Below are 23,303 nucleotides of genomic sequence, written 5' to 3'. Positions count from 1 at the left end.
CCCAATGTCAACAGAAACATCAGTGATTGACAGGTCAGATTGGTGCAATTCCTGCTCTCACAGATAAATGCTGCCGTTGTGTCTCTGGGCAAGACACTTAACCCACCCACTAGTGTCTGTGCACACTGATGTAGGAATGTGTGAGGGGTTCCTTGGACATTGTAATGCAATTTACATTCAATATAAAGTATGATTATTTTAGTGAAGCAAAGACTCTGCAAAACTTCACCCAGCTTGTCAAGTGCCAAGAAGTTTTGTTTTTTTGTTTTTTTGTTTTTTCATTTGTGCAGGGGTTTGTTAGACGTTAATGGAACAGTGTTGTCGCCTCTGTCGAGTGGAAATTGGGTGTGAAATGAAGTTCTAATTAAAACTTGAACCCAGTGTAAAAAAAAAAAAAGTGTGAAAGAGAGCTGCTGTCTGGTGTTTACAAACTGTCCATAGGCATAAACTCTGAGGAGACACAAAGAAGAAACCATTTATTTATTTATTTATTTGAGATTTATGTATTTAGTTATTTTTGGTTTTTGCACGTTCTGTGTCAGAGTGCACCATAAAAAAAAAAAAAAAAAGAAAAACCTTCGTGTTACTCTTCTACTTCTACACAGTGAGCGCTGTCCGTGGTGCTGAAATGTAATGATTTCCAACCAGAAAGTACAATTTGAAACCTAAAAATGGCCAAATTGAGGATAAAATTTTAAATTTTTTAAGTAAAATCTTTTAAAATCTTAAACAGCAGAGGCTACATACATACATACATATATATTTTTAATTTTCATCTTCTCTCTCTCCCTGTCCCTCTTTCCCCCTCACTCTCTCCCTTTCTCTTTCCCTCTCTCTCCTCCCTCCCTCTCTCTCACTCCTTCCATCTCCACCTTCTCTCTCTGTCGCTCTCTCCCTTCCTTTCTTTCCATCTCGTTCTCCATCTTTCCCTCCCTCTCCACCCTCTCTTTCTCCTTCCTCTCTCTCTCCCCTCTCTTTTCTCTCTCTCTCCATCCCTCCCTCCCTCCTGCTTCATCCTCTCTCTCTCTTTCTCCTTCCCTCTCTTTCCATCTCTCTATCTTTCCCTCCCTCTCCACCCTCCCTCTCTCTCCTACCTCTCTCCCACTCTCCCTTTCCATCTCTCACTCTCTCTCTCTGTCATTCCATCTCTCTCCACCCTCCCTTTCTCTCCCTCACTCCCTCCCACTTCATCCTCTCTCTTTCTCTCTCTCTCGCTCTTTCTCTCTCTCTCTGTCCCTCCCTCCCTCTTCACCCTCTCTCTCTCCCTCTTTCTCTTTTTCTCCCAATTTCTCTCTATCTTTCCCTCTCTTCTTCTCTCTTCCCTCCCTCTCCTTCCCCTCTCTCTCTATCTTCCCCTCCCTCTCTCTCCTCCCTCCTTCCCTCTCTTTTCCCTCTATCTCTTTCTCTCCTTTCCCTCCCTCTCTCCTCTCTCCCTCTCTCTCTGTAGATAACACCGCTGGCATCGTGACTCGGCGCTCTGGCTTCCTCCGGCACATACAGGAGGAGTACCTGCTCCCCCTGGTGGTGGAGGACAGCGGGTACCCGGCCCAGAGCAGCACGTCCACCCTGACCATCCGCGTGTGCTCGTGTGGACCAGGGGGGGCGCTGCTCACCTGCTCTGCCCAGGCCGTGGTGCTCCCGGTGGGGCTGAGCACGGGGGCTCTCATGGCCATCCTGCTGTGTGTGGCTCTGCTCATCGGTGAGTACTTACACTTGTATACTTGTACTTTACTTGTACTTTACTGATGTGAAGTTTATAATAAGAGACACTGAAGATTTGAGAAAGACAACAACAACAACAAAACGTAGATTTGACCAAGTTTGTAGTGTTAAAACTTACTGTGATAAAGTTAAAAAAGCGGTCAAAAAAGAGGCACTCCTTTGGAACTATAATACAACAGAGGCTATGGTCAAATTAAAGCCTGAAATGACCCAAATCTGATTTTTTCACCTCTATATGACCCGTTTCTGATCTTTTAAGGACAGTCTGAATGACACAGATCCAATTTTTACCTGGTCCCCGAAGGTTTGACCAGGTTTTGTATTCACCCTGTGTGTCTGTGTGTCTGTCCACCCACGATAATTCCGCCATTTATGGACCGAATGTCAACAAATTTGGTACATGGGTCAAGCCCCCGAGCCCGATGCCGCAAAAAAAAAAAAAAGTCTGAGCTTAGCCAGAGTGCCTTGGACTTTTTTGACAGCTTTTTACTCTATCACAGTTTGTTTTAGCACTGCAAGCTCAGGCAAATATTCACTTCATCTGTAGATTTTGAGCCTTGTCCTTAGTGTCTTTGTACTCGAGACCGGCCTCAAGAGCACTTTATTACAATCTTTGTCTCGTCTCAGACTCAAGCTCATTTGGACTCGTCTTGATGACGCTTGGTCTCGGTCTTATCTCGGACTTGAGGTCTGACACTCGACAAGTGCGATAATATTTCATTACAACTGTTAAATGTGCAAAGGCTGCTAAATATCACTGAAAAAACCAGTAAGATAATGTAACTGTAAATGTTATGAACTTGAAAAAACCCACTTGATTCACTTTGAAGTTGTTTTCTGTAAAGAGCCAGTGGGAATTGGATTAAGCACAGTTTGCTTGACTTATTTTAAGCTTAAATAAACATTAATCAGATCAAACGGAGATAGATTTATATTCATATTTATTCATATACATACATTCATATCCGTGGAAAACAACATATAAACAAGTTTTATAAGTTTTCGCCTCTCCTATTGCTCCCGGTGTTAAGTCACTCCCCCTTCAGAGTGACAAAACTCAAATGGATAAATGCAGCAACTTACTCAACCGTCCATCATTAAAACAAATAATAGTATAATGCAAATACAAATCAGTCCACAAGTCTAATTTTCAAATTGCTTTTTCTTTTTTTCTCTTTATTTATTTACTCATTCCTGTTTTGAGTTTGCTCCTCTTTCCTTGCTGCATTCCTGGTTGATCCTGGTTTAGTTTTGGTTTAAATGATCATCTTTAGTCCTGGTTTGATCCTGTTTCAGTCGTTCTCCAGACTTAATTTAATTTCATCCAGTATTATCCTCTTTTACCCTGGTTTACTTGTCTTGTTGGTTGCAGATTCAAACTTGGTCACTAGAGGGCGGTCACACACCACAGCAGACCTACATCTCGCCCAGTCCTCTTCCCTCACGCTCTTTTCTGTCATGTCAAACCTTCGTGACTTTTACGAACAAAACCTGGACAAACCCTGTGTGATAATGAAGTGAAAGGCAGCCCTGCGCTCTTTGTGCTCGCTCACAACAGAGGCGTTCACAAATGTAGGTCAGGTCTTTTCATTTGATTCTTTTTCCTTTAAACTGATATCAGACTCGAGCGCAGCCTCCTCAGGTCTTTCATGGAGCCTTTAAAGCTGTCCTCGTTCATGCGCTCGACTAACTCACGAGAATACAAAGGAGTGAGGAGGAGGAGTGTGGGCTGTTCAACTGGGCTGCACGTACGGTGGAATCAGACTGCCCTATTTACCTTAGTCACAGAAGTACTATAAATAGATTAGGTGACAATAATAATCATATATACATAGCAGAGGGGATAAGGAAGACGGAGAAACCTGATGTAATACATATTAACATAAACCCAGAAACTAAAACTAAATTTGCTAAACTAAAAAAAGGCTCACGGTTTGGTTAATTGACAGACAGAGACAAGTGATTTACAAAATGTGAAACAATGTATTATTACCATTATTCATTTGTTTCATTTTGTTGTTGGATTAATTTAAAGAGTAGGCTATAGAATGTTTACGTAGCTGTCAATTAAAAGCTTCACCAAAGCGGTTGCACAATAACTTTGTCTTTAAAATATAAAACTTGGCAGAAGCAAAGCAGCAGCTCGTTCACAGGGCCACCGCTCCACCAGATGACGTGCCGAAGGCCACCCTGGACAAACATTATAATTTATGAACATTACTTTACAAACAAAGACTATATTTTATGTTTCACTTGTTAGTAGTGATGGGAGAATGGAGCCTCGTGAAGCATCGACACCTCAGTCACAATATTGTCTCAAATGGTTCAACGTGTCTGAGGCCTTGGAGAAACACTGACCTCTAGCGGACAAATTTAACAATAAGATAATACTTGTGTGCAGAGCATACACCGTACCTAACAACAACAATAATAATGATTTAAAATAATATGTAAAGAGCAACATAAAGAGGTGGAATTAGATCAAAGTGATCCCAAACCATGGATCACTTTTTTCCACTTGTAGATGCCACTGAAAATGAAACAAATGCCAAAAGTCGCCAAAATCACCACTAACGTCACACAATACTCCTCACTACCCAACATTTGTAAGAAATATTGGTGCATCTTGTTTACTGTAGCGCTTGTCAAACCACGGAAGTGCGCTGAACACTCTGAAGCACTATGAACCAATCGCAGAGCGGAACATTCGCTGAGCCAATGAAACGCTTCGATACACTGAAGCGATCGACACGCAGAGCGAAGCAGTAGGGGGAGGGACCGACACTTCGGTCACGTGAGCGGCTCCTGCGAGACGAGCTCCGAGGCAGTGCTTCGGAGCAATTTGTTTCATAAAGAACGAGACGTGCTCCGGAGCTCCGTCTCATTTGCCCATCACTACTTGTTAGTAGCCTGATACATGAACCTAAAATAGTGACCAGCCAATGTATCACAAAACACACGCTTCTCAATCCACGAGACTTGACGCCGAGCGGCCGGGGCATCTGACAGCAAAACCGACCAAACTGTGGATAGCGGCGAACAGCGGCGCTTGTAGCGATCAACAGCAAATACACACAGGAGCTTTACATAACGAGCCATAACAAATCAGGCACATCGGGACTCTGGGAGCAGTGGCACTACAATAAAGCCAGACGTTAAATTATTTATAAACTTGCAAATTGTAATTGGAGAACAGCTACATATAATATAGAATTATCATAATAGACACGGTCCTGATAAGTTCTTCTTACTGACAATAACTCTAAAATACTTAATAATTTTAGTTTTTATTAATTTTAATTGAGTCAGTACTATTATTTTTTTCCCCGCTTAGGTTGCTGTCCATTGTTCCTGCTAAGTATTGTAATCTATACATTTGTTATATTATTATTGCTGATTTAAAAACTTTCAAAGGTTATTAATATTACGCTATGTTCTGATCTATATTGTTTCCTCGTCAAAAACAGACCTGGAGTTGTGTTTTGTTTGGAATGTGTGCATATTTAGAATCCATCTCTCAAGTAGAAAACATTCTGTTATGATGTATTATATAAATATTACTCAAGTAAGAGTACTTTTACACTGTACGATATATTGAGGTCTAGTCATACTTCATGATGTCATGTTGGATCAGCTCTTGTTCGGTAGTTCTTGCGGCTTGTTCTCCACACCTCAGCTGAGCACAACTTTATTCAGCAGTTCTTCGCTCTGATTGGTTATTTATGTGGCCATGGTTTATCTGCTGGAGCCAACGAACGTGTGAGATCCAAGAGCTGCTTTCTCGCCGGTGCAGAGCAAGAAAAAATAAGATGTTTTTGAGTCACAGCTGGCGGAAATGGTGAGAAAATACAAACATCTATACGACACGACGCTCAGTCACTATAAAGACGCCAAATGGCACAAAATTCATGGAGGGAGATCGTGGACATTTTAGGCCCGGAAGAAAATCAGTGTAGAAAAATCTGGCGTAATCTCAGTGATAAGTTTGCAAAAGCCGAAACGCGGGTCATTAAAAAAAAAAGGATCAGACTGGAGGACGAAAATACCCTCGCTATAGAGCTAGAGCGAGGGGGGCGGGGCTTTTCGGCAGCAGAACATCTTTTGAAGTATGAAATGTCAGAGCCCAGATGAACTTTGTTCTTGTTCTTATCACCTCAAGAACAAGAACAAAGTCTGTCCGTCGATCTGTCTGAAGGGTGGAGCTGACACTGCAACTAACACACCCCAGTTGTTTACAGGACGTTTGTTGAAATACCCTAAGGTGTGAACTCTTACCTGAGTGGGAGTCATTATGCAAATATTAAGAAAAGAAAAGACAATCAACTGTAGGTTCACACTTCGTCATTAAAGCGGCACTATTATGCAAAATCAACTTTTCGGAGCTGAAGGGGGGATGTTACTTGTTGATTTAAGTATGTGATGTGTTAACAATTAAAACCTCAAAGTGTAATAGCCCATTTTTAATTAGAAATACTCATTTACAAAACCACTGCCGCCTGAGCGTGTGTTTCTTTGTTTTTGTGGAGTGTAGAGTTCAGACCGAGTCCAAATCTGACGTGACTTGTTCATCCAAACAAAGCGCTCTGGACTTAAGTGGTTCTCAAACATCCGCAGGGTCCAACCTCACCTCCGGGGGCAGCGCTGAGAGGACCAGTGCTGATTGTGCAGACGTGTAGAGAGGTCAACGGACAGGAGCAGACAGGTGCAGACAGGAGGAGACAGGAGCACACAAGGAGCTAAAGTAATCAAAATTAATGCTCCAGTGTCGGCACAGCAGGCCTACCGCGATATGTGGGCTGAAGTTTGCCTAATAAAATGCCAAATATATCTGTGTTTTTCACGATGTGAGTTTGGTAAATGAGCAGAGGCTAAATACCACCATAAAACCAGAAAAAGAAGGTAACTCCACTTAGGAATCTGAAATAGGTGTAAAAATCTCACATAGTTTTCTGCAAAGTGAAAGTGGGTTCTCGAACTGTGGGCGAGGGTCCAAAAAAGGGACACAGAGAGTTTGAGGGACAAAATATTTTATCGGAAGTGCTTTTCCTTTAGACGGTGACAACGTTTTTGGGGCTTAAAAATGCAAAAATCTGAAACCACCCTCCAGAGTGGAAAAGTTGAAAGTGGAAAAATGGAAAAGTACACTCTGTCATAGCGTTTTCGTCTGCACTGCCCAAGACGCAAAACTCTGTTCAGATTTGCTCACGTCGCGTACATGTTTACGCAAATTCCACACACTTTTGCGTCACCGTATGCACCCAGATTTCCTCCCGATTTCCTCTTGTGTAAACGCGGAATAAAAAGTGAAGATGCAACATCACTTTTGCGTCTTCTGTTCAGACCGTCATCATATAAAGGTGTGTAGTACAGTTTGCTTAGCTTATTTTATGCCTAAATTAACATTTATCAAATTAAATGGGGATAGATTTATAAAAAAACATTGATATATATGTGCCAAAATAACTGTAAAATAAAAAGAAATGTAGAAAATGACAAACATGGTCTCGATTTGGTCTCGATGGGCCGTGGTCTCGGTCTTGTCTCGGTCTCGATCTTTAAAAGTCTCAGTCTTGTCTCAGCTTCGACCCTCAGAGGTCTCCGTCTTGTCTCGTCTCAGGACCTTGTGGTCTTGACAACACAAGTGCATATACAGGTGAATCTTCATTCATTTATATTGGTCCTGGTTTTATTAATCTGAAATAGATGCCCCTGTGCACCCAGTTTGCAAAAAGAAAACAAAAAACAACAACAACAGAGAAGCAGGGGACCTAGATCAATGTTTCGAAAACTTGTTTTTTTTTTTTCTGGGGACCCATATTTTAAAAGTCACAAACCTTCATGACCCAAGTCAATAGACATTATTCATAAATCACAAAATAAATGTGGATTTGACCAGTATTGAACACTAATGAGGATATTTTAATGGTTGACTGAGTGATCGTGTGTCTCTGAACAATTAGTATTACTCAAATTTTAAACAATGAAAAACAGTAATTGAACCAGCAATAAAAGAGATCCTGAAGTGCACTGACCTTTGCTGATTTATCACGTCTTTTTGGACAACCAAGCGAGCATTTCTCAACTCTAGCTGCAGAAACACTCGTTCAGGGCAGGCAGGAGACAGGAGTGGACAGATGCAGGTAAAAAAAAAAGACAAAGAAGCTGCATTTAGTGTTTAAATATAACCTTGGTAGATCATTATTTTACATTTGGTTGAAAAGAAAAGACTCCATTGATTTCTCATGTTTCAAACTCTTTAGTACGCTATTTTCAGATCTATGTTAGAATGTTTCCTCATCACAAACAGACCTGGAGTTGGGCAGCACTGAGAGGACCATTGTGCAAACATGTAGAGATGAGCAGACCGAAACAGACAGGAGCAGGCAGGAGCAGGTAGGAGCGCTGATGCTGGGAGCGTGAAGCAGGCCAGGTGGAAAAAGCTCCGCTGACCTTTATCCGCTCTGTGTGGGAAAAAAAAACAAAGGGTTTAAAAGGGCTGTACCTGATTTTAAACATGAAAAACAGATATAGATGATTTTAAGTGTTTGCTGTGGTTCCAAGTTATTCCTCACTTACCTCAAACATGCAAAACTGTCTGCAGGACGTTCAGCAAAACAACAATGTCTTTCTGGACGGATTGGACCTCATCCTCGTCAAAGAGTTTAAATACCTGAGACTGACGTTGGACCCGACATTGACATTTAAGAAACACATTAAGCGCCTCACAAAAACTGTTCTTTTTAACTTAGTGAATTTTAGATAAGTAAGATCTTTTATGACTCTATATGTGGCATGAATGTTTTTACACTCCATGATTCTGTCTCATATAGAGGACTGCATAACCACACGGTCACTCGCTGCTGGCAAAAAACTCAAACCCTTCGAATCAGTTTTTAAAAAAATATTGGACAAGAAACCACTCTCATTTCACCACTGCACTATTTTAGATAAGTACAACCTGCTTCATTTTAATGTTTTTGTTGATTTTAAATATGGATGTCTTGTATATAAAGTCTTGTATGGACTTGCCCCCCTCTGTTACAGGATTTTATTAAGAACAAAGACAGTCCGTGGGATGGGAACTAGGGCCACAGCTCGGGGGAACTGCGAGCTCCCATACCGACGCTGTCACGTGGAAACAGAGGGAGGACCCAAAACGCAGGACTGCTTCAAAATATTTAATGACAAATTCAAAAAAATCCAAAACTTAAGAGTAAATTGCCATGACAAGAGACACGGAGAAACTCGGACAAAGACAATGGGATCAACAAAGGGCAGATGAGAACACAGGGGCTGTGTCCCAATTCGAGGGCTGCAGCCTCCGAAGGCTGTGAAGGCTGGGTCCTTCGTCGGCCGCGAAGGCTGCAGCCCTTGAACTGGCCTCCGCGGACCGCCAGGCCGTTGCGGAAATGGGACAGGTCTAGACCTCGGAGCCGCTCCCCTGTCGCCTAGCAACCGAGGGACGCTGCTAGCGCTAATGCTAATGCTAACACGCTCCGCGCAGATTCCACACACGGATCAGTAAAAAGACGCACAGGTCAACAAACTGTCGGATTTTGTGACCAAATTATTTTAATAATTCGCATCCAAATCTTATGGCCAAAACCGAAAATGTATGTTTAACTTTTGCAAAACAAAACGGCTATATTTAAGGGATACATTTTAAATAGACTAAATTATCTTAAAATAAAAAAAAAAAACTGTGATGAGATATGCATTACTAAACATTATTAAGGATTTTTATATTGACCAGGGATTACATTTATACAGTCAGTTTGTAAAGAAAGAAAGACATCTCTCCTGAGAAAAGATGATTTATTAAACAATCCAAGGAACTTCTGGAAATACTTTATCATAATATGAAGTCAAATATTAAACCCATTACACACACTCTGCATTAACAAGTTTAGTACAAAACAGCTGTATGTCAGTAAATCTCATTGTGTTCCCTTTTTGCTGAAGCAAGTGACAATCAAAAATGAACAAATTATCTTTGCCAGATATGGTCATGTGGAATACCACAACTTATCTGCAGTACAATAGTACATTCTTATAGTACATGTAATTAGTTACTATCAAAAGAGACACCAAATAAATGGCACATTTCGCCATAAATCAAATGTCAGTACAGGCTGAAAAACATTCAGAAACACTTATGAGCAGATGTTTTCATTTCTGTCTCACACACTTGTTCAGATCATATGAGACTCTGGACATGGACATGAGACATTGGAGACATGGACATGAGACATGGACATTGGAGACATGACATGGACAGACAGTGGAGACATGGACAGTGGAGACATGGACATGAGACATGACATGGAGACATGGACATTGGACATGGACAGTGGGACAGTGGACAGTGGAGACATGGACAGTGGAGACATGGACAGTGGAGACATGGACTGGAGACATGACATGAGACATGGACAAAAATGGACATTGGAGACATGGACAGTGGAGACATGGACAGTGGAGACATGGACAGTGGAGACATGGACAGTGGAGACATGGACAGTGGAGACATGGACAGTGGAATGGACAAGACATGGACAGTGGAGACATGGACAGTGGACTTGGACCACTCAGTGTGATGGGTCTCTCGTCTTCTGGAGGAGGAAGAGCAGAATGGTTGTTGCGTCTGATTGATTCAAAGTTCTGTCCTGTAGAGTGAAAACCTGTAATGACACACACATTAAGAACACAAAACTATTAGAGGAAAATAAGTTTCAAAGAGCATGCAGCCCCAAAGAACACCTGGACTCCCTCCGCACTATTTACATTTATTATTATTTATTTATACGCAAGGGAGTGAGAAAAACAATTTCGATTCTTTATATGTTTTTCGTATGAAGAATTTGACCAATAAACTATTTTAACGTTGAACTTAAACTTTGATGTACATCCAGATTCAAGGCAGTTTATATCTGAAACAGCTAAATGAATAGAGGAATCCCACACATTTGAGAAATGCATATTTTCACAAATTTAAATCATAATTTCAACATGAGCATGATCATTTGCAGCTCTTATTAGTACAATTTTCAATGTACATGCCCCATACCTAATCGTTGGCAGGAGTCTGGGTCAGCACCTCCAGCTCAGTGTTGGCTTTACTTTGTCATCTGCATTTGACCCATTTTATGAATCACAAGCATCTTGTCAGCCAACAGTTCTGTGGCCCCTGCAGTGTGCCGTGTCCTCATACAGGAGGCTGCAGATGAGAAAAGAAAATTCATGTAAAACAGATTTCTCATTGTTATAACATTAGATGTGACAGACCTAACAGACACAGTCAGGTCGTATCTACACCAGTCGTATCTACACCAGTGTCTGCACAAATCTGTTAAAATGTCCATCATAAATCTGACCTGTCCAGGCAGGATTATTTACTCTTCACTTTACAAACATGCACGGATTGTTAAAAGCAGATAATGTATTCCTGAATGAAATGCACACGTTGGAGGCATATATTATGTGATTTACAAGTAAATATGAGCTTTGATAGAGTCAGACTGAGTCTTTTTTCAGTTGAATGTATGAAATAATGTGTGTTTTCATCTTAACTCCGAGCTACACTGACCAACTGTTTACATGTTTACACTGTCCGTGAAAACGTGGAGTTTTCTCCTCGTAGCTTCTTTAAATCACTCTGTGAGCTTCTTTTCCCCTAACAGTAAAAACATGATGAGTGTTTGATGGAAATGTGTCCAAATATGAAAGTTTGAGCGGACTTTTCATCGCATTAGCTGCACATTACTAGGCAAACTTTAGCTCAAAACTCCGCGTTCACGCAGTTAAAACAAACTTATTTGACAGTTTTGTGGGACTTAATGGTCGTATTTTACGTTTACAGTTGTGTTAGTAATGATTTCCTAAAGTTAAAAGTGTTACTCACATGTTTTTCTCCGTGTTTTCGAACATCTGACTGCCGCCGCGCGGTGCATGCTGGGATACTGAAGGCTGCGAAGGATACTCGGATGTGTCCTCCGTTCGCGGCCCCATTTCCATGGAAACGAGGCCGGTTTTAGGGCTGCATTTGAAGGCTGCATGACATAAAAATGAAATGGGACAGGCCTTCTTCACCGGAAGTGACGTATGCGGCCTTAAAACCAGCCTTCGGAGGCTGAGCCCTCGAATTGGGACACAGCCAGGGTATAAGAGCACATAGACACAGGTGAAACACATTAGGGCGGGGCAAACAATCAAGACGGGAAGTAAAACTCAAAACTACAAGCTGACAGGACAAATGTCAAAATAAAACACTAAAAGGCACACCACAGGAAAAATATATCAAAATAAGCAAAAACAACAACTTCAAAACATGAACCACGACAGACGCACCACATTCGGACAATGTGTGCCCTCAGTCAGTCTCCCATTATCAATCAGTCAAACTTTATTTGTATAGCACTTTTCATACATTGGACTTGTCGCACAAAGTACTTCATTTCATTTCATTTATTTATGTGTTTGAGCCAGGTACAACAAAATTCAAAAACAATAACAAAAACAGTGATATGTACGTGACCATATTTGGGACCTGGTGCTCAAAAGGAGTAGGATGAAGTTTAAAAAACTTATAGAGTCCTACCCCAAAGTACTTAACATGCAACAGAAAAATTACAATAATTAAAAACAACAGCAACCCCCCCACCCCAGTGTTTCATCCATTTCTACAACAATTTAAACAGAAGCATAAAACAAACATAAAGCTCCTAAAGGTTAGAGTAAAAATAAAAATGGAGGGCTAAGATCTGATGGAGACGAAGTAAAATAGTAATGATAATTTAATTTAAAACAAATATAATAATAACAACAATAGTAATAAGTTAAAACAAGTAAAAGTTTCAATTAAGAGCTAAATAAAAAAGATATGTTTTGAGTTTACTTTTAAAGATATGAAAGCTCGCAGCGGACCTCAGATCCTCAGGTTGACTGTTTCACAAACGGGGGCCGTAAAACTCAATGACGATTAACCGTGAGTTTTAGTTTGGACTTTTGGGACAGTTAAAAGACGACTACCTGAGAGTTCGAGAGGGTTCATATGATAAAAACAAATCAGAGAAATAAATAGGATTAAGACTCCAATAAGGCTGCGTTCAGACTGCAGCCTGAAGTGACCTAAATCCGATTTTTTGGCTTCTATGTGACCTGTATCCGATCTTTTAATGACAGTCTGAACGGCACAGATCTGAATTTTTCAAATGCGACCCAGGCCACTTGGATATGTGCTCCTGAAACCGATACATATCCGATCTTTTGACATGCGACTTCAGTTTGAACAGCCAAAGCGCATCCATCCGACCTACACGTCATCAACAAGCGACAAACGTAACTATTTTGCGCTGAAGCAGGCGGAAACCGGAACTGTAAAATCTCCAGGTGCTCAATGCTCGCGTCCATGTTCGGACAACTTCCGTAAACACAGAGCACGTTCGCTGCGGTTGACGCATGGGGTTGGCGTCATCGTGTCTCCAGTGCGCATGCGGGACACTTTCGGGCCGTTTACCGTTCACACTGGAGTCACAGACAAGTCGCATTTAATTGTAAATGTGAACGACCTCGCAAAAACATCGGATTTCACAAAAAAATCGGAATTGAGCGTTAAGCCCTGCAGTCTGAACGTAGCCTAAGAGAGACTCCAACACTTGCCACTTTCAAATCCCTTTTGAAACAGCGACTAAAGGAAAAAACAGACTTGTGGACATTTTTAGTTTAGAAATGTCACTTGTTATTGTTGTTTTCTCTCTGTTAAATTTGTGGTGTCACCTGCCGAGGGACTACAGATGGAAATGAGTATTCTTGCTATAATCTGGCATATTTACATATATTTTGCAGTGTTGTAGATGCTCATTAATATGCACTGTCCTTATTAAATAAAAAAAAAAAAAAAAAAGAAAGATTTACCAGGATAAATGCTTTTCACAACTCTGAGAGAGCAGAGCGGCTTTTTGTCTTTTCGTAATAACGCGAACAGGCTTCTAACGCACGAACCCACACTTCTTAAATAGACTCACAATGTTCCTTTAGTTTATTGAGCAGAGGTGAGGGCAGATGAAGCAGGAGGAGGTGCTCGTGTACAAGAGTAGCTGTAAACGCTCCAGCCCCTCAGCTCACAGCGAGAGTACAAATAACAGGTCTGATCTAACAGCATAATGGGAAAGCTTCATGTCAGCCTGACCTACGGAGACGTGTGCAGGAGGAGCAGAGTCACGTACTATCCTCTACACTAGAATTACACTTTTGAACTACGCAAAAGAAGACATGAAAGATGGATTTAAGAGCCCATATTACGCTGTTTTTTAGTCCTAGTCTATGTTATAATGTGGTTTCCTCATCATCTTTGAGCTTCGGAGATGTAGACAGACTAATAATACAGAGTTACTCAAATGTGTGACTGAAACAAAACACAACTCCAGGTCTGTTTTTGATGAGGTAACGACATTATAACATGGCTTAAAACTCACAAGAGTCAATTTTGCAATAGATAGGATTTTTAACCCCCATACTAATGTAAACACGCAATTGATACTTGGCTTGCCTCTTCAGAGATCTGACCGGAGGCAAAGCATTAGCATCCCCAAGCAGGTAGTGTACCTTCAGTCAGAAAAGTTACACTGTGAACTTTTAAAGTTAAGTTAGACTATGTTTACACTGAAACGAGTCCGCGTATCACCGTATCGGAAACGATCTGCGTCCAGACACGTTGTTTCCACAAGCCTTCCCTATCCACACAGCTTTGTACATATTTGTTTATGTTTTATAGAAATGAAACTTAAAACCGCATGGCTAGTTTGCATGAATTGGGTGCTCAAAAAACAACTCGCTTGCTCTTATTGATTAAAGGACACGACTCTAGTGGAATATGTGTGTTCTTTCTGTGACAGAGGGAGGTTCTGCTGATGGTGAGTCTGTTCTGTGCTTCTATTGTGTTGGAGATGGTTCATGTTAAACTTTTCAGAGATTATACGTCTGCAGGTCGTACACACAGACCATTTATATGAATGGACATGCATTCTAGCGTCTTAGCATTTTGGCTGTGAATTATTTTGCGGCGCACAGACCTACATCAGCGTATCAACATTTCCAGGCATCCACACAGTGCCAGATCAGATCCATACTCAGATGAATTCGTGGGAGCTGGAGGCACCAGATCGTTCCGTCTCTAGAGCTGTTTTCAATCAGATAATTGTGGATGAACACTGCATCCACAATGTAAACGACTCGAATATGTACAAGTGTGGACAGGGCCTAAATTTCACATTAATAAAGGAAAAAAAAAAACAAAAACAAATAATATAACTAATTAGCTCTTGCTACCCATGTTGTTTATGTTTTGAGAGATGAATTCCTATAACTTCAGTGGATATTTTGTATTAAAGGTCCTACTGAATATTAGGCAAAAGTAACTCTTGTGAGCTTCAGCCATGTTATGATGTTAACACCTAAAAAACACTGTAGTGTGTCACTGTAGTTTAAAGTACTGCGTGACATCACACAGGACTGTCCTGATCACAGACAGGTATTACTGATACGAACACGTGGATACCTGTTAGATCAATCACACTGTTCCTCACATGTCCCACTTTAAAGGAGCTCTATGCAATGCCAAGAGTTCAAAGTTCAAAGTTAGCTTTATTGTCAATTTCTTCACATGTACTAGACATACAAAGGAATCAAAATTATGTTTCTCTGTCCCGTGTTTAGACAAGATAGAGCAAACATTAAAGTGCATACAGGACACGACTACATTTTATGTGCACAGACACAACAAAAAATAACATTATCTCTAACCACTACAGTAACCATAAACAAATAAATTAAGCTAAAACACTAGTGTACAGTAAAGTGCAGTCAAGATAGATCAGTATTAGCAGCAGTAATAAAAGCAGCAGATGGTAAAGTGCAGAGCATAGGCTGCTTCTTATGTGGGTCTAGTATAAATGGTAAATAGTGTTAAAAGCACATTACGCAAGGCACATGGGGGTCAGCGGGGGTTTGAGAGGTGAGTAGAATTTGTAGTTATTGTTGGTATAAACCAGTCAGACTGGGATTTTAACTGCCAACCTTCTGGTTATTAGACAACCGACCACCTGAGCCACTGTTCACGACTTTGAACAGATGAACCTAAGGCCCCATCCACACTAGTACGTATTTGAGTCATTTTCGTTGTGGCTGCCGTGTTCGTCCACACTAATCCAACAGAAAACACCTCAAGAGACGGAACGATCTGGTGCCACCAGCTCCCATGATTTAATTTGAGTACGGATCTGATCTGGCACTGTGTGGACGCCTGAAAACACTGATAATGTAGTTCTATGCGCCACGAAGTAATTCACCGTCAAAACACTAAGAGAATATATGTCCAATCATATATACAGTCTTTGTGTACGACCTGCAGACGTATAATCTCTGAAAAGTTTAACATGAACTATCTCCAATGTGATAGAAGCACAGAACAGACTCACCATCAGCAGAACACCCCTCTGTCATAGAAAGAACACTCATATTCCACTGAGTCGTGTCCTTTAGTCCGACAGAAGCTGAACCACATCAGTGCACAATAGTGAGTTGTTTTCTGGGTGCTTAGTTTATGCAAATTTGCCATGTGGTTTTAAGTTTTGTTTCTGTAAAACATAAACAAATATGTACAACGCTGTGTGGATAAGGAAGGCTTGCGGACACAGAAATGACGTGTCTGGACGCAGGTCATTTCCGATATGGTGACACTGTGCTATGTGGTTTCAATTCAGTGTAAATATAGTCTAAGCCTTGTCTCTGTGATGGAGACTGGGTTCTGGCTGCTCAGAGGCTGTAGTAAAACATCTTCCATTTGAATCCGCTGCTGTTTTATGTGAATCTCTTTTAATCAGTGGTATCAGTGAGCCTCATTTGTATGTATGCAGTGAATGTGCCACACAAATGAAGTTCCTTAACAGGAAAAATGAAGTTCTTTGATTTGATTTGAACTGAATTGAAAAAAAAATGAAGCGTTTTATTATGATCTCAAACCCCTGATCCAACCAGTGCAGTGATTTGTTCAAGGAAATGCCAAACTCTGACCTGCTGTCACTGCTGCCCTTTAACTGGAGCTGATTATGCACAAACAGACAGGGCTGGGACGACACACAAAGATAACACCTGTTTCAGGAGGAATTATGCCACTGCACGCTGGAGGATTTGTGTTATGTTTTGTTCACATGTGGTAGTGACATGGTATGTTATATCTTTACATTGCACCCTTGTACCCATTGGTAAAGACATGAGTTATTGTTGTAATGGCTGAACAGGTGGCTAAGAGGCTGGCACTTTCCTCACAGCACTAAGGTTTGACTCCTGGACAGCCCAGAAGTTTAATCCTAGTGTCTCAAACCAGTAGTGTCATAATACTTGAGTAGATTTTAAATCATCCCTATTTGAAACAATAGAAATAACAGAACTCTTTATCATTCCCAAAGTTTAATTCTACTAAGTTGTACCTCATCTATGTTTTTGAGTTATGCTCACTTATACCCACAAGAGTTCCCTTTGATAATAATAAAACAAGTTAAAAATTACTCAAAAAGAAAAGTATGTTACAGCAACTAGAACTATTTCTAAAACTTTGGGTCTACACAATTTAATCTATTCAATTAGTTTGAACATTTGGGTTTACAGTGTTTAAGAGCGGTCACCCATCCATCCATTTTCTTCTGCTTATCTGGGGCCGTGTCGCAGGGGCAGCAGTCTGAGCAGGGACTCCCAGACTTCCTTCACCCTAGACCCATCCTCCAACTCCTCCAGGGGGACCCCGAGTCGTTCCCAGGCCAGCCGAGAGACATAGTCCCTCCAAAGTGTCCTGGGTCTTCCCCGGGGCCTCCTTCCAGTGGGACACACCTCCCGAGGGAGGTTCCCAGGAGGCATCCGGAACAGATGCCGGAGCCATGTCAAATGGTTCCTCTTGATGTGGAGGAGCAGCGGCTCTACTCCGAGCTCCTCCCGTGTGACTGAGCTCTTCACCCTGTCTTTAAAGGAGCGCTCAGCCACCCTGCGGAGGAAACTCATTTCCTTCTGGGCTGGGGTAAGTGCGGTCACTGTATCTATAACTCATAGTTGTGTGTTGTGTTTTGCAGTGATGTCTGGTCTGTACATGGGTCAGCGGCGACACAAACAGAAGGAAGCGCTCATGACGTCTAAAGAGGACATCCGAGACAACGTCATCCACTACGACGATGAGGGCGGGGGCGAGCAGGACACGCACGCCTACGACATGGGCACGCTCCGCACCAGCCAATCACAGCGCACCAGCATCCAGAGCTCCGCCTCCACCTCCCGGAAGGACCGCCCCTGCTACGGCGAGGGCGTCCTGCTGCACCTGTCCACCCGCGACAACGAAATCATCCGCTCCCCCGACATCCACTGTCACGCCGCTAACGCCATCCTAGCAGCCGGCAAAAATGCGACTCTTCGGAGAGGAAAAGCCGCCACCGGGGACGACGCGGAGATAATCAGGAGTTTTATCGAGCAGAGACTGGGGGAGGGGCAACACGCGGCGCCGGCGTACGATTCGCTGGCGACCTACGCGTATGAAGGGGAGGGATCAGAGGCGGGGTCGCTGAGTTCCATCGAGGAATCATGGGTGATGGAGGACATGGGTGATTTTAGCTCCCTAGGAGACTGGGGACAACCGTTCAAGACACTCGCCAGCATAATGGACACACAGCCGCCTGAGACGACAGACAGCTGAGAGGAACTGAGCACCGGGACAATTTTTGGGATAGTTTACTTTTGTACAAACTTTGGAAATGTTACAGAGAATATTGCTCTTTTGCAAGGCTTAATGTAGCGGTGTATGGTCACATGTCCTACTTCATAAAACATAGACGAGATACACCAGCACGAAAACAGACACATGTAGGGCAAAAGTTAAAAACACTTTTAAATTAAGGAACCAATGAGTTAAAGGTGCACTGAGCAACTTTTCTGGTGGAGGGTCCGTCACCTGCTTCTCTCCATGCTGATGTTATTGCCTTGCCTGGGATGTTCCACAGTACAACAGTAACCAAATATATATTGTATTTATTAGGGGTGTAACGGTACAAAAATCATGGTTTGGTACGTACCTCAGTTCTGAGGTCACAGTTCGGTTCATTTTCAGTACAGTACAGGAACAAAAAGCAAAACCATTTGCATGTTTATTAAACCAATAATTTGTTTTAACATTATATAAATCAGAAAATAAAATAAATGCAAATGCAGTAAGTGCTGCTTGGTAAAGTTAAATTCTCAAATAAGCAACAAATGTATGAAATATTATAAAAAAAATAAAATAAAAAAAAAGTATTCCTTGTAAACAATAAACAAAACTTTTCAAAAAGTAATGCACTAAGTAAACAGTTCCAGCATAAAGTTTTACTCAATCGTCACATTTTGGCCTAAAAATTACAACTTGTCCACACTGTGTGCAGTAAGAGCAGATCTGCTGCAGTTACAATGTCCCCAGCATTTGAAAATAAACTTTCGTTAGGGACAGAGGCTGCGGGTATGGTTTGCTAAACCGTTTCAGTAGGTCCGGCACGAATACATGTACCATTACACCCCTGGTATTTATTCAGTTATAGGTTTACTTTTTTGTTTCTCAAAACTGCCACAAAAACATACATTATACGACTGAACCCACACCTCCACAGATCTGACCTGTAACTTAGCCTGGCGATGTGACCTGCTTGTAAATGAAATGCCATACTGAAGAACATTTCATGAAAAATCGAGTCCAGCAGGTGACAGACCCTCTATCAAACTCACTTTAAAAAAATAACTTTTATGGAACAAATTAAGGGACAAACTAAGGAAAATTAACTGACCAAAAACACTGAAATTGAAAATGGAGAAGCCAAACAAATAGGAAAACTACTTAAAGTTGCATGAGACATCCTTTCCAAAACTATATTGTGAAAAATGTTGAAGTACACTTCACTGCCCCCCATTGTGAAATGTGTCCTCTGCATTTGACCCATCCCACAAAGCCACTGGGGCCACCTGTCAGGAGCAGTGGAACCCACCTCTAGATCTCCAGATTTTTGGTAACGTCACATTTACATTCACATCGGGTTAAGTGTCTTGCCCAAGGACACAACGACATTCATTTGCAGACGCTGGAATCGAATCTCCAACCTGTGGGTCTGTATATCTGCACACGCTACCAGTGATGTGTATATCAAGAGTGGGATTCAATCTTGAGCCGGTCTTGGTCAGGACGACCTTAGCTGGAGGGGTAAATATGAATTTAATCAGAATCCGTATCTGGCTGTAATAACATTGAAGGATTTAAAGAGAGTGTGAAAACTTAATCCTCAGATGGCTTTTTCTATTTCAAAGGGCTCACATTTGAATTTGTGCTTTACAAGCTTTTCGGCCGAGAAACTGAATACTCAAGCAGGATACGAGGACGTCACAATCAGGTTCCTTACTATTTCACATTTGCCCACTGCTCCTGACAGATTTTAAGTGAATTTGACAGCTTTTCTGTCAAATATTACTTCATTTGGTGGAGTAGTACCTGTGGCAAATGTCATAGTTTTACAACAGTCATGTGGCTATTTCTGAAGAAAACTTGAAAATTACAGCAAGTAGCGGATTTCTGTAAAGAATTTCCACTTATCAACCGGTATGTCATCAACACAAAATGCTATTCAAGTCATTTTCGTTGTGGATGCAGTGTTCATCCACACTAATCCGATGGAAAACGGCTTCAGAACGAGACGGAACGATCTGGTGCCGCCAGCTCCCAAAAATTCATCTGAGTATGATCTGATCCGGCACTGTGTGAACGCCTGAAAACGCTGATACGCTGACGTAGGAGCTCTAGTTGCCGTCTTTACTGGACCACTGGGGGTTTGTGTTTCATACCTGACAGTTTCGACTCCTTACTAGCGGTCTTTCTCAGAGTGGTCAAGTAATGTTGCTGTGACGTGTTCGCTCAGCTGAATTAAACGGGTTTTGGCGCTGTCTTCCTACCGGTGGAGGTAGGACGACAGCGCCATCTGCAGTCCAAGTTCCTCAGGACAGTATCCCAGGTGTGTGAGAGTAAAAAAGCCCCCTCATCCCGGTTTATAGTCCTGTGGGCATGTTTCCATATTTTGATTGCCTGACGAAGTGGGACTGTAGATGGTGCTGTCGTCCTGCCTCGACCGGTAAGAAAACATTGCCAAAACCTGTATAAGTCAGCTGACCGAACATGTCACAGCAACATCACGTGACCACTCTGAGGAAGACTGCTAGTGAGCAGTCAAAACTGTCAGGTATGAAAAAGAACCTAATAACATAAAATATCCAAAGACCAAATAAAAAATGAAGACCAATTTATTGGACCACGTCACTGTGACTTGAACAATCCTGATCACTGGGTTCATGACATCGGTCATGTGACGCTATTGTGGAAAACAGTTTAAACAAACCAGAGACAAACGGGAAACTACAGAATTACTTTCGAGTAGAAAAGACTGTTTTCATGTTTGCCATCTTCCTCGGCTCGATATTGGCTGCTGCAACTTCAAACACGGTGCTCCATTTCCTTGTTTTTACCGTCCATGTGACGTCGTGACGCCAGCCTAGTCATGTGACCAGCATTTCTGGTTGTTTTGCGCTACTGTGTGGATCATGTTTGGACGCAAATCGTTTCAGAAATGGTGATACGGTGATTAGGTTTCAATGTAAACGCAACCTAAGTTTCTGACAGTTTAAACATTATAATTACAAAATAAAGGTGTAGTCACATAATAACTCTTGTGTACATTAGAAGAGATATTATATAACATTATTGGCAAAATGGTCAAACCAGTAAAGCCAAAGGTGTAGTCTAACTTGTCATATGTTGAGAATGGGTCAAATGCAGAAAAAATCTTGCAAACTTGTCATAGCAACTAACAAAAAAGAAAAAAAAAAAGTATATATATATATATATATATATATATATATATATATATATATCGAATGGGAAGAGTCCTCAATATGTCACCTATCAATGTAACATTTTCAGGACTTTTTTTCTATTCAAGAGATGTTATTTTAAATTGATAATCACTATGGCAGCTGTTCTAATTTATTAATAATTCTGATCCTGAAACCCGTGAGTACAAAACCTCCATGAGCGGTGACCATACACAGTTACATGGAGCAGTAGGGTGAGTATATTTTTGTAGGCTGTGTTGGTGAGAGCTTTAGAGAGAGGCAGGACTTGTAGATCACATGGAAGGTAACGCTGTCAGCTCCTCAAAGTGCCTGAGGTTCTACACGTTTACACATTTTCATGGAATTTAATAAAAAATACCTCTAAAAGATCTTCATTTGCGTCAGTTCTTTCATAATGCTCTTGTCACGGGTGGCAGGCTCCAAAACGGTTCCTAGAATTTTAAAGAAACTGTATGTAGAGAAAAATCCCGCATACCGTCTAAATTGAAAAATGTGAGATTTATTAGGACATACAGTACATTTCAGCACTAGGTCTTCATCAGCCATAACAAAAACATAATTCAAAATACAAAGGCAATCAACATATAGTGCAATAACAATAAATAAAATAGAAGAGCATCTTAATACATATACACATTGTTTTCAGTACATAGTTGGGTGAATATACACAATGTCTATATGTGTTCAGATACTCTACTCTACTCTACTTGTATTTTATTTATATGCGGGATTTTTCTCTGTTATTGGGCTGCTCCCTCTTCTGCAGTGCACCCGTCTCAAATAATTGATGTGTGGTGTTCTCATTCTTTTATACAGAAACTGTATGTAGCGCTGCATCACTGTCCACCACGACAAGGATGGTCTGAAGAGTCTGTGGAGTTTGGGAAGAGTTAGGACAAGGAGCCTGCATGGCAAAACCAACACTCGCATGCACACCGCAGTCATACGAAGCAATGTGGGTGACATGCCTTGCACAACAACAGTTTTTACCACTGGTGATCATGACGTCCAGTGAAGTGTCGCATCAGGGTGAGGGTGTGGGTGGTGGACCATCTCGTGAACATTGGTAGGAGCAGTCAATCTGGTGAGTGGCCATGTATAATATCACACCATGGATTTCGTTTTTTTATAAAATGTCCAACAGTGCTTCATGTATTAAGGCAGTGGTCGCTGAGTTCCATCGAGGAATCATGGGTGATGGAGGACATGGGTGATTTTAGCTCCTTAGGAGACTGGGGACAACCGTTCAAGACGCTCGCCAGCATAATGGACACACAGCCGCCTGCGACGACAGCACTGAGCACCGGGACAATTTTTGGGATAGTCTACTTTTGTACAAACTTTGGAAATGACAGTTACAGAGAATATTGTTCTTTTGCGAGGCTTAATGTAGCGGTGTATGGTCACGTGTCCTACTACTTCATAAAACATGCACAAAATACACCATCACGAAAACAGACACATGTAAGGGGAAAGGTAAAAACACTTTCAAATTAAGGAACAGTGAATTAAAGGTGCACAGAGCAACTTTTCTGGTGGAGGGTCTATCATCTGCTTGTCTCCATGCTGATGTTACTGATTTGCCTGGGATGTTACGCGGTAGCCTGATTCATCAGCCGGTTTCA

At 41.5% G+C, this 23,303-nt stretch overlaps 1 protein-coding gene and 1 long non-coding RNA gene across 2 annotated transcripts in view; one reads left to right on the top strand and one right to left on the bottom strand.

The window, feature by feature from the left end:
* LOC110166132 (cadherin-12-like) overlaps positions 1–18,454 on the top strand; it is a 110,307-nt gene extending 91,853 nt beyond the window's left edge. Inside the window, exons 11-12 of the mRNA XM_055151378.1 lie at positions 1,448–1,699; positions 17,841–18,454. Of these exons, the coding sequence (XP_055007353.1) occupies positions 1,448–1,699; positions 17,841–18,454 (866 nt within the window). The remainder of the gene's footprint in view (positions 1–1,447; positions 1,700–17,840) is intronic.
* On the bottom strand, positions 10,288–11,796 carry LOC129408321 (uncharacterized). Its single transcript, XR_008631881.1, has 3 exons — positions 11,624–11,796; positions 10,790–10,939; positions 10,288–10,403 (listed from the first exon to the last, which is right to left on the bottom strand). It is a non-coding gene; the product is annotated as an uncharacterized LOC129408321 (long non-coding RNA).
* Positions 18,455–23,303: the final 4,849 nt, after the last annotated feature.

Source organism: Boleophthalmus pectinirostris, unplaced genomic scaffold, assembly GCF_026225935.1.
Source record: "Boleophthalmus pectinirostris isolate CB_2022bp ecotype Guang Dong unplaced genomic scaffold, ASM2622593v1 HiC_scaffold_16, whole genome shotgun sequence".
Lineage (NCBI taxonomy): Eukaryota > Metazoa > Chordata > Actinopteri > Gobiiformes > Gobiidae > Boleophthalmus > Boleophthalmus pectinirostris.
The sequence above is the reverse complement of the archived record's forward strand: the minus strand, read 5'-3'. Positions and strand labels throughout refer to the sequence as shown.